Source organism: Mesitornis unicolor, unplaced genomic scaffold, assembly GCF_000695765.1.
Source record: "Mesitornis unicolor isolate BGI_N332 unplaced genomic scaffold, ASM69576v1 scaffold48492, whole genome shotgun sequence".
Lineage (NCBI taxonomy): Eukaryota > Metazoa > Chordata > Aves > Mesitornithiformes > Mesitornithidae > Mesitornis > Mesitornis unicolor.
Window position 1 is genome coordinate 10,206 of NW_010168065.1, and position 12,287 is coordinate 22,492.

Sequence of the window (12,287 nt, forward strand, 5' to 3'; positions counted from 1 at the left end):
GAGGTACGCTCATGTCACTGTTGATGGGGCATAGCATGGAGGCTGGGGGCTCTTTTGTACACAGGAAGTGTGAACCCTGTCATCTTCTAAAGCACAGAATACCTTACATACTGTGGTCCCACCTGACATCTAAACCAACCTGCTATGCAGGACATGTAAAATCAAAGTAAAATACTTCAAAGAGATTTTACAATGTTACTTGATTTTTTTTTTCCTTTAACAACTTCACATTGTTAAGGTGTAAGTCTCCAAGTCAATGAATCCATATATATGCAAAACATATGGATGATAGAGGTTGGCAGTACTTATTTTCTGCCTGCAAAATTGCAGTTGTTCCCTTTTGTCTTCCCTCACTTGCCTGTTCTATATTACAAGTATGGACTTTCACGTGTGCAGGGGAACATACACTCAGAAGAGTGACTTCATGTCTATGATATCCTCTGCAGTTCAAAAGATCTCTGTGAAATGCTATCTACACAAATTTTCTTCCAGTGAATTTCCTAGTCTGCTGTTAAAACCCTGTCATAAGGCAGGAAGGATGAAGAAAACAACAACAACAACAAAACCATCACTTTACTTTCAGGTAGATGCCAAAATCTTCTCTCTGTCTCAGGTTTTCCAAGTAGAAGACAGCGGAGGTATAATTAAGGCAATAAATCTGGTGTGTCTGGCAGAGGTCACCCTGGAAAAACTGCAGAAATTATTTGGAAACTTATCAAGAAAGAAAAAATTCATGACAAATGGAGGAATGACTGTTTTGGTTTTGTAATGTGCATTTTACATGAGATTTCCTCATAACTAGGCAAATAGAGGAAGAGGGAAAGGTGGAGTTAAAAAAGTAAAAGGCAAGTTAAAGTTCAGTAAAAGTGGTAAAGTAGTTAAAAAAAACCACAACGGAGCTCAAGCAATGCCTGGGAGCAGGGTTCTAACAGCTCTGCAGAGGTGTGAAGCATTCTTAGAATATGCTCTCATTAAAAATAAATTATGTGAAATTCATGTGGAAGCAGAAGATAAAATCCACTATCTATGCAATGGCTTTACATAGCCTCATATAGCATGTCACTTTATATCCAAGTGTGTAGACAGCTTTTAGAAATGTTGAATGACATCAATGATAAAACTCGGTTTTGTCTGGGATTTTGTCTGTCTCGCACAAACATTATCTGTAAGAATGCCTGAAGTCAGAGGTAATGGTAGTGAGAAGCCAAGCTCTAGCCTCCTTTTCCCTTTTAAAAATCCTAATCCTGAGGTGGGGTCTATTTTAGCATTTTCCCAGAAGTTTTCTAATGTTCTCTACTGCTAGGGCAAGTTCAGGTCCATGAATTGATTTTCTGTCTGTATTAATATTTCCAACTTCTCAGTCATTGGGAAGTTGTGCAGGGAATGTTATATATGTGAGAGAGCCCCTGGATGGTGCTCTTCGGACAACTGCCTTGTCTACCACACAGATGGCCCAAAGGGGTTGCAGGGCAGCGCTTGGCAGCTCTGGTTGGCTGTCTCTGTGCCTCTTTCCTGCTTAGCAGACATAGGCCAAACTGCAAGAGGTGTTTCAATCCTGTTGAATTCTTAATTAACCACTTAAATACACTTATGGATCTGATCCGTGGAGTAAAGGAAGGATCTATGTGATGTAGTGGAAGGAGGCAGGCAGGGAACATCCAGTGATGGGGGCTGGGGTCTGGCCTCAGGGAAACGTCTTCCATAGAGTACGAAGCTCATCTGTGGCAAAGTCTCCTCCAGGTCTGGGCTACGGTTCCCCAGGAAGGGAAAATCTTTCCACACTTTGTTCCACGTACAGAGCATCTTTCCGTGACCACCTCAAATATGCCAATGAATGAAAAGTAAAACATCCTGCTGTCAGGAGGCGCTTGAGGCTGAGACCAAACTGCCTGTGACAGATGGCATGTCCTTGGCAGACTTGATAGCTCTAAAGCACCTGCATGTTATGATAAATGGTCTGCCGCAAGGACCTGCTGAGGTTAAGCAAGAATACTTCTAATTATGTTACCTTTCTGAGTATGGAGGTGAAATCCATAAGAGAGTCTGACTTGCTGATGTGCTCCTTCACAATTTCAAAAAATGTTTTCACAAAACTGAGACTGATCTAAGTAAGAGGGGAAAAAAGGAAATGAGCATAAGTGATCTTCTGATGTTGTTTAAAACAGCTTTATTGCCCATTCCTGGTCTCTTCAAAGGCTTCGGGCCTACTGGGATGATAATACTTATCTCCCCAATATTGCTAGAATTAGCTTCAGAATTGCACCCACAATGCTTTAATTAGTCAGAAGTTAACCAAATCAATATAAATACTTATTTATGTCATGATAATACCATATGACAAAAGCTTTGAAACAAGATTGCAGTTATTCCATTTAGACCTTTTTTAGGGTAGCAGTTGTATTTAAAATGAATTGACATGAAAAATTACAATACATGAATGGTATCTACTGGAAAACACTGATTGTGTATGACAGAGCTATGACTATTAAGGACGTTTTCGTGGACATTTGAAGAAGATACCAAATTTCACAGTTTGAGTTTGTTCCATGCTATTGGAGGAGAGAGAAATTTCTCTGAAATGCTATAAAACCCACATATTCCCCATAAGAGGTAACTTTCTGCATTTGCATTGGATTCCAAGGGTGCCCACACTGTCAGATATGGTTGAAAGCCTGCTCCTATGCCCCTGCTTGCCTCCTGAACACACTATTTGGACACAAATTTATGACCAAACTCAGCTTTAGGCCGAATTTTAGGTCAGAAGGGATTATTGTCCTATGTGATACTGCTATGAACTGTTGTTGTAGCTGAACACACTGACTTGTTTGTTATATTTATAGGGGCACGGTTGCTTATAGGATGATGCTTATTATTTTGACAAGAGTGCATTTTACATCTTTTCCAGCTTGCATTTTTTCATGGATTCATCCTGCTGTCAAGAAGAAATGCATAATAAAAAATGCATGGAAAGAGGCATAAAATGCATTGAGGGTAGCTACTTTTTTCTATGTTTGACCACTATTATGTATACAAGTATGCATACTAGATGATACTTCATTTATCATCCTCATTAAAAAGGACAACAAAATTTAAAAAAAAACCAACAAAACAGGAAATGTATCAAAGATAATTCTCTCAAGACATGATTAAGCTCAAGGCAAGCTCAAAGCTTTTGTGACCCCTAAAAGGTGCAGAGCAATACACCCCCACTCCCTTTTTTGAACAAGAATGAAGAAATCAGCAACTGCACATTGACTCAACTCTAGTATCATAGGATACCAGGCTGGAAGGGACTTCAAGGATCATCTAGTAGTTGGCTGCATGTATGGTCTTAGCCCACAGCAAGCATGAGGTGAAACATATTAGCTAAAAATCTTTCCTTGTACCTCCAAACTGGCTCTGGTGGTCTCTCACAGCAGCTCACCTGGTGTGTGGCCGGTCATTGAGCAAAAGTGATTCACTCATGTGTTCAAGCTCTAGCTAATTGTCCCTACTCTGAAGAGCTTTTCAGCTTTTCCTTTGACTAAAAAAGGGAGAAGGTAACTGTTAAGGCAAAGGAATTACAATATGGGAAAGAACTTGAAGTAAGCAATCGGTTTAGGGCATGTGTTGTGTTTATGAGTAGTCATTCAACTTATGCAGCTGAAGAGCACCTTCCAAAATTCACTTCGCTATTAAGGCTGAGGTGTCCTGTAAAACAGCTTTTAAGCTAAGAAAAACTTCCATTTTCTTTCTAAACTTATGTAAAAGCTAGTTTGGACTTCTGGGCTCCTTTAACTTTCAGGAGCTGAAAGTGGTCTCCCAGCAGTTGGCCACAAGTGGAGAAGAGCTGAAGCACATCACAACCAAGCTTTGTGATCCTCCCCCTCCTCCTGGAAGCTAGAGGATAAGTAGCACATGAACATGGGAGATAGCTGCCTACCTACACTCAGGGAAACCTCAGCTGGAGAGGGGTGGTCATCATATCACTTTAACTTGCTCTACTACAGTGGCACAATAGATAGAAAAGTCCTTGTGCCTGTCTGTCTGTGAAAGAAAACTTGTTATTGTAGTTATTTTGCCATTCTTACTGTTTTGCTGTGAGGTGTGTGCAGTCAGAGTTTATCTTCACAAATCCTTTTAAAAGGATGCTGTTCTTGAGAATTAGTCTCAGACTTGTGTTTATTTCAGAAACAACTGCCAAATTCTGCCTTGTTCAAATGCCTATTTATCTTTTGCTGGAGGCACATGAGAATAATTTGCACTGATGGTGACCCCCACTGATACATCAAAGAGAAATGAAGGAAAGACTAATTATTTGAACTAAGTGCCAAATGTGAGCATTGAACCTGAATAGAAGCTTTATGGATGGTTTCTAATCTCCATTTATTGGGCTAGTTGATTTCTGATCTCAGTAAGACTTTCATTTATTTTGCTTACCTTGTTTAAGTCTTCTAAGTTTGAGAAAAGTCTCCACAAATCCACATCCAAGAGAAATTCGTTACTCTGGAGGTATTTTAGAGTGTTCATAAATATCTTTAAAAACAAAACAAATCCATGTTATTTACTATTTGTGTCACTTCAGTATATCTCATTTTTTTCCTGAAAGGATCTTGTTTGTGCTGTTATTCTCACCAAATGATCATTTGATTTGGGAAGGGCAGAAGGTGACACTGAGAAACTTTTCCTGATCTGCCTGAAGCCTAAATACTGGGCTTTGCGTGAGCGAAAGGATATTAGTGATGTCTGTGGGGTGTCTCTGCAGCTGCCACCGAGGCAGTGGTGTCCCTGCTGTGCTCTCTGGCTGAAGAGGGCCAATGGAGACCCTTCAGATCTGTGTGAAGGAATTAATAACTTCTATGGCCTTTCTAAATCTTTTCTTCCCTACCTCGTGTGTCTGCTGTTATATAAGTTGTTTAGAGTTATTATGGGAAAAAAATGTTGAAATACCGTAAGTAGAGGGTTCATGAAAGTTTTAAATCTCTTTGAACTGTTCTGTTGATCTGTATTGAGTGAAAATTGTGTGTGCATTTATTGACAGCTTAGGACTTTTATATTAGTTAAGATCTGATGGTGATCCTGGAGCTGTGCTGAACCTGGCATAAATCTGAAGATGGCTTAAAAATGTAGGTTACTGAGTAGAATGCTTTGTGTATGTGTGAAAAAGATTAATGAAAAAACACATCACCCAGGTGCTAAGACTGAAGAGCTGGTGAGAATGCTTGCTTAGCCTTGTGTAATTATTCAGTTGCCACAAACAGTTGATCTGGGAGCCTAAAGGGGATTTACAGTGGTCTTAAAGTTCCCTGTGCAGATTCATTAAAATCAGAGGAATATTTCTACACTGAGAAGTACTTAGAGTAGCAAGTACCTGTAAAACTGGCCACCCAAATTCAGCAGGTCCTTTCTTGGCAGGACAGTTTGGAAGCTGGCATGGGCTGAATAGTTCATCATTCATGGATCAAGCATAGCTGGCTAAAGCCTGTCTGTGGGTTCCTACATCGGACTCACCAAGGGACCTGCATGCCCTTACTCTTAGGATTCACCTATTTTTTATTTTAGAAGAAAGAGTCTAAAAGGAAGGACACTTCCATCCTGCTTAGGACCTGTAGCTGGTCCTGTTGTCCTCTTTCCTCTCCCTTCGTGTTCTGCCCCACCAAGGAGGAATTCAACCCACTCCTCTATTTAGTCCCTTTACTTTGGAGTGCTTCTTGTACTGCCTAGGCTAACTTTTCAGCAACATGGAAAATGTTTCACTAATCTTTCTCCTTTGACCAATAAGAAAACAAAAATAATCCATGCAGAGTAAGAGAAAAATGATAGGAAGATGTTTAGGGAACCTTCCATCCGTTTAAATGGGTACAGTAACTTTTCATGTGTGGTGAATGTAAATAGTGCAACTATTCTTGTAACAGTGTGTAGTAGTATTGTCCATATTTCAAAGCTCTTAAAATTCACCAGTATGGACGATATTTGGAGGTGTTTTTTTAATGTTTTTGTGTTTTCTTGTAATATTGGAACTATAGATCTGCTGAATTCTGAGGTTTTCATGCCCTAGTCAGGATAATCTAACCACAGCTCTACACGAAGTTAAATGAAGAGTATAATGTTAGAGGCTAGTGGTAGAGAAATATCCAGTACAGCCAATTGGAGAGAGGTGTCAGTTCAGAGTTAGTCAGAGGAACAGTGGATTATCAAGTGAAATTACTGGAAGGATCTGCAATCAGATGGTGTTTACAAAGCACTAGAAAATCATGTCCAGAAGTAGAGATGTCGTCAAGAAGATAAAAACCAAAGGGAATTGTGGAAACAGGATGAGCAGAGAAGATGGGAGAAAACCCAAGTGCTTAAGTCATTCCCCTGTAGACACTGAATGAGAGGTTACAGAAGGCTTCATGTCTGCTGTGCTGACAGCAGGACAAATAATGTTTCATTATTTTTGTGAAATGACATCTGAAGTTACCATTTTGAGAACCAGCAAATGATCCAGAAAGTAAGTACATTCACTTGTGAAAAGTTCCCACACTGCTGCTTCTTTTTCCACTTCTGCCCGGCTGTTGACATCTTTCTGCTCAGTCTGTCGCGTCTTTATAAATTCATGCCAAGATTTACTCTATTGATTGAAGAGGAAAGAAAACCACTGACTGTTGCATCAACTGCTTCAGACCTTATGAAAAGAACCTATGATCTATTTGCCCATGTAAAGACTCTGCTGGTATTATTCTTCTTCTAAAAGCTTAAAGATTCCTTTAAGAAGATTAAAAAACCTGACAATTTCCTACAAAATATTTATAATATAAACACACTGAATTGAAAGTAACACAGTATGACAGTCTATGTTACTAGGACGCTGTGTCAAAACAAAAGCAAGCAGCACGCAAATGCTAAGGAGTTTAATCTGTTCTGCTGCTGCTGCTGAAAAGCAGGGATGTATGATAGCTTCTTATTTTTCCAGATGGTAAAATCAAGGTACCAAAGGACTAGGTCTTCATAGGCACTTGGATATTGTTTTGTTTACTTCTGAGGTGGTCATTGCCAACTTCCTGACTTGCTCCAAGTCACATTCACATATAAGTTAGGCTTTGACAGGACTCCTCAGCAACCAAGTCTATGGGGAAATGCATATAGCAGCCTGCTGTGAGAAGCAAAAGATTTGCTTTGGAGAGGGGATGATGCTAGTTGTGGGTTATCTGAATATCACCCTGGTAGCCCAAGCTTGGTTTTTCTATGATTTCCCAGAGGCCAGGAGCCTTGTTCATCTGGCAGATAGGCTTTGGTGGGATTTCTGCAGCTGAACCTTGGTGCTGGCAGTGACCTCTACATGCCTGCTCTGAATGAACCTCTAAGGCAGCAGTGGAGGTGACCGTGCCCCATTTGGTGTATTTGTGATGCTGCAGTTTTTCCCCAGATCTGGAGGCACTGCTGAGAAGATTGTCCTGCTGCCTTTTTCTGAAGGTGGTATCTCCTTGATATAGGGTAGCCTGGAACCCTGGCAAAATCCAGGTGGTCTTGAGGGCACTTGCTAACCACCAACCACACTCACAGTTTCCCCCTTGCCTCTTCATTTCAAACAACAAAAATATACCTTATGTTTATGCATTAATTTTGCAGAAAGGTCTCATGTCAAGATTAATGGAGTGAAAAATGGTAACTTGAAAAGAACACAATATTTTTATCCCCATCTTGGTACATTATACTGAGTATTTTGATACCTTAAAGCAGAAAAAATCGTAAGTGCTGCAGTCTATGATCTTAACAGTTGAAAGACAGTTTTCCAGATCAGATGCTTGCTTCTGTTTGTCTTTACCCTGTTGAATGAAAAAAAAACAACCAAACCTTGTTACACACAGTGTTTTAAAGACCAACAAGAAGTTCACCCAGCTTAGCAACCTTGCTCTTATCTGTAAGGAGCTTGCTTTTAACTGAGTAATTTCCTCATATTTCCAGGCTCTCCTACACAGAGATGAGACAGTGATGGCGGGTTTATTTATGGCTATGGGTGGGGTGTGTAGGTGGCTTAGGTGTGGGTGTGTAAGATCTTATTTATGTAACACAGAAGACTTTGGCAGGGCAAATCATCGGTATGGCAACAGACAATGGGCTACCCTCAGCAGACAGAACAAATAAAGTATTTTACTTCCTTCAGCACTATCAGAAGTAGTTGTTTCAACAAACTCATAGTTGAAATAATCCTCCTACCATAAATATACAGATCTTGTGTATTTTTATTTATTTTGATTTAAAAAAATAATTATTTGAGCTACATAGTGAAAAAACTTTGGTCAGCTGCAGAGTAGTGTCTATAAAATCAGCTTTTAGAAAGCTTAAAGAACAGGAGGAGTTTCTCTGTGTGTGGGATCATGAAATAAAAACAATTGGTTTTGATTTGGCTTTGTTTTTCAGGCTGACAGTGTCACATATAAAGCTTAACAAATATTAATGGACTGTAATTTAGTGTTTGCTTAAAGTTTTATCTGCTCTCTGGAGATGTATACTCATACTTCATTGATTTCTATTGTCTGAACTTTACTACTGAGCTCAAGCCAATTTCGAAATATGTATTTGATTATAATATTTGACATTCAGAGTTTCAGCTCAACTGTTAGTTTTGAAAGATAGCTTGAAGTGGAGCAGAAACAATAATGCAATTATATATACACACACTTAACTGAGGCTTTGGCAAATGAATATTCATAAATTAAATTTTACGGCATTTAGTAGTCTCAGAAATCACTTTTGGCTAAATACCAAATGCACTTTATTGCAGATTTCAAATATTTTGCTGAATTTAAGAATTCTCAGTTTTAGGCCATGCTTCTTCAAATGCTATAGAAATGCAACCAAATGAAGTGGGATCTCCGTACATGCTAATCTGAGTACTTGCACTGGTTTCACTTGCACAGACTCTTCTTTGGTAGTCAAGATTTGGAAGATAACATGCAAAAAAATATTAGGAAGGGCTTGTTCACAATTACATGTTTAGAGGTGCAAAGTTGTCAAGACACAAATGATTTTTTTGAATAATGAACAACACTTAAAAAGGAAATTCAGATGCCAGAGTAAATGAAAATTTTCATAACTTGGAAAGACAAGGAAATGTGTTAGACAAGGAAACTGAAGTGTCTTGGTGTGTATGCTTTTACTGAAAGTGTGAGGGTGCCCATGAGCCTGTAAAGAAACTCTTTTTGCCCAGGTTAGCTGTAGGAGAAGGGAAGGTCAGTGCAAAGGAAAGAAAAAAGAAAAAAACATGGCAAAATACTCACGATTCCTCTTTTGGCAAATGGCCACCTTGGCTTTTTGGACTCTAATGGGTAAAACAAATGTGTTATCAGTAAAGAAACAAATAGCTAAAAATAAAACTCTTATTTATATGTGTTTTTTAGTTATTATTGCTGTTTTTTTAGACAAAGCCGGATATACTAAACTCTACTTGGCTCAGATGTAATACTTGCATTTAGGCAGTTTGTGCACTAGGCTTAGTACATACTAAGCCTGTTGGGTTCCTCCCAGCAAGATTATGTCTATCTGTGATGGGATCTTGGATGATGTTGAACACTCCCACTTGCTGCAGATGATCAGTATGTGATTGCCAATTCTTTACACTGGAAAACACATCATACCTCAGACCATTTCTTGAAGATATTCTTTGTTTTGAAGCAAGAATTAGGCTGTGTCTGCTCATTAGTGATAGCTTGGAGCTATGCAGGTATTTAAAACACCTGTGAATAAACAATCCTACAAACCCGAAGCCCCAGATCTGTCCTGGAGCTGGCACAGTGGTGCAGGCTGTAATTCATGGTCCTTAGTGAGACACAAGAAAGGCTATGCATCTAGATGCAGAAATGGACTGGTGAGAGATGAAGAATGCCTGTGTTTGTTCAGCAAGAAATTTGAAAGAGTTTTCTAAATGTGGCACCCATGTTCAGGCCTGCGTGTGATTGGGAATTACCATCCTAACTTTCTCCTTTTGGATTTTGAAGGCCTTGGTCATTCTTTCTGGAATGGCTGGCTCATTTGATTTCATGAAACTGCTGGTTGTGACCTTAACTTATTTGATTTTTTTTGAGAACATTTTGATCTCTGGTCACCAGCATCTTCTGATCTTTGGCAATCACACTGCACAGTAACACTCCACAATAGATATTTGTGGAAATTACTTGCAGGTCTACATTTCAGTGTTGGAAAGTCTTGTGAGCAACCTCTAGCTGCGAGTTGGGTTTGCTACCCTCATGATTAGAGCATTACTGGGAAGGGTGACATGGGCCACTCTCTTCCTTCTGCTTGAACCTGTGCAGGTAGGAATTTGTAACTCAACTGCTTGCAGCTGGAGATCCTGGCCTGGGCTCTGTGAAGGAGGGAGGTGATCTGTGTCCTGCCCCACCTATCTCTCTTACATTTTGCATTCAACAATAAAATGTAGGCAAAAAAAGTCAATTGAGGGGAATTTTAAAATTAGTGATGCAGTCACTTTGGTGTGGGGTAACAGAATCCTCCATGGAGGTTACACATGCCTTGCGTATTGCCATTGCCCTGATCCTCCCTCCCCATCCCACATGCGCACACATTTTAGCCATGGCTTTTGCTGGGCTTGGATGAGCAAACCCCGCCCTGTGTCTGACCTGCGCTTAGCAGCAGGGCTGCGTGGAACAGGTAGTCCATGGCACTGTCTGACACCAGGAGGTCTCCAGGGAACACCTCAAGTCCCGGCAGACTCACTACCACGGAGCTACGCCTGCGCTCGGCTGATCTGTGAGACGCAACAACAACACAGGTCATCTCCCTCCACTCGTGGCTGCAGGGGACACTTCTGAAGTGCTCCCTGCTAATACAGGAGGAAATGAGCTAAAAAACCAAATCACAGCGGCTATGACATAATGTGTTAAAGGAACCATGAACAGAAAATTTCATTGATCAACAGCAAATATCTAATTATCTTTCCAGCTCCACATTGTTGCTAAGATCTAGGTACTTATGGCCATGGCTTGCCTCATATAGCTGATACTTAGATTTAAATATTGGAAACTCCTGGGTTGTTCTGAGATTAGGCAAAAAGTGAGTGGAGATTTTAGAATCTATGTTTTGGCACTTGAGTCCAAAGGAGCAGTTAAATACCATGTCCCTAGCTGATATGTGGGTTGTCATTACTTTTAACCTTCATATAACTAATATGATTTCAAGAAAAGAAAACATGCTAATGAAACAGTTAAAATGTTTTTGGATTTTTTTTTTTGTGGGGGGGATGTGGGGTGTGGAGTTTTTTGTGTTTTTTTTTTAATATTTAACTTTTTGGCTACTTTGTGCTATTTTCTTTCTAAATCTTTATGGCATTTTTCTGCTAATTCAAGTATTTTGTATTTTGAATATAATATGACTTAGCGACCTTGCTGATCAGAGACAAATGGCTCTTTCCAACTATTGTTGTTCCTAACGGAGGGCATTGTCCAGAATGTAAATCCATCAAGTGCAGTGACACAAGCGCTCTGCATCCAAGAGTGTATTTGTGCCAGAGGCTGCTTGCATTCAAGCACAGAAATTATTGGTGCACATCAAAAACCTTTTTGGATTTTGCTAATAACTCACACTGATACACAGTTAATTGTGTCAGTGTACTGTTGCGAGGTGCTGGGTGCCTGTAGCTTCTGTTCCGCTGCCTTCAACTGACGGATGCATGAAGGCTGCATCGAATTTCAAAGGGTCATTAATTAAGTAGCTGAGGGAGAAGGAATGAAGTGTTTGTGCATATATAAAAATTCTCTCTTTCAGTCATCATTTACTGTGTATGGTATTTTTGGTCAGTTAAGTATAATTCTTATTACTTTTTTGCTTGGGTGGATACCTTACTGTGAATATTTAGCCAATTGCCAACACCTGTTGTGAAACCTGGCAGGTATAGTTTTCCCCGTGCACATATAGTCACTTGCCAACTTATCAACTGGCAGATGAACTCTGAGGTAGCAAACTGGGATTTGATATGTAGAACAGGACATGGAGATTATGATTTTGTTATGATCTGACAGTGATATTGCTTGACATTGCCTTAGTTAAACCAATTGAGTTATATGAATGAAAGGGAAGACTGCTCCTAACAACAGAGAGGGCTATAGGCTATCAGAAGGACCAGGTCTGGGACTTTAATACTTGAAACATGGGCATATTAGGGCTTGAAAACTAAATGTTAGGGAGTTTACAATGTACAACATACAAGATTTCCAGAAGCTTTTCCTTTTCTTTAGCCCTACTGAATGGGGAATATAGGATCTGTTTCTTTAACTTTAAGGACTTACAATGAAAGTCTGAGGTTTCTCATG

General features: G+C 39.7%; 1 protein-coding gene across 1 annotated transcript in view; it reads right to left on the reverse strand.

Moving 5' to 3' along the window:
* LOC104536317 (pleckstrin homology domain-containing family G member 7-like) overlaps window positions 1–10,755 on the reverse strand; it is a gene marked incomplete at its 3' end in the record, with an annotated part of 18,329 nt that extends 7,574 nt beyond the window's left edge. Inside the window, exons 1-7 of the mRNA XM_010178885.1 lie at window positions 10,599–10,755; window positions 9,243–9,283; window positions 7,692–7,787; window positions 6,443–6,592; window positions 4,420–4,515; window positions 2,009–2,104; window positions 578–691 (exon numbers count right to left, since the gene is read on the reverse strand). Of these exons, the coding sequence (XP_010177187.1) occupies window positions 578–691; window positions 2,009–2,104; window positions 4,420–4,515; window positions 6,443–6,592; window positions 7,692–7,787; window positions 9,243–9,283; window positions 10,599–10,755 (750 nt within the window). The remainder of the gene's footprint in view (window positions 1–577; window positions 692–2,008; window positions 2,105–4,419; window positions 4,516–6,442; window positions 6,593–7,691; window positions 7,788–9,242; window positions 9,284–10,598) is intronic.
* Between the last annotated feature and the right edge of the window lie 1,532 nt (window positions 10,756–12,287).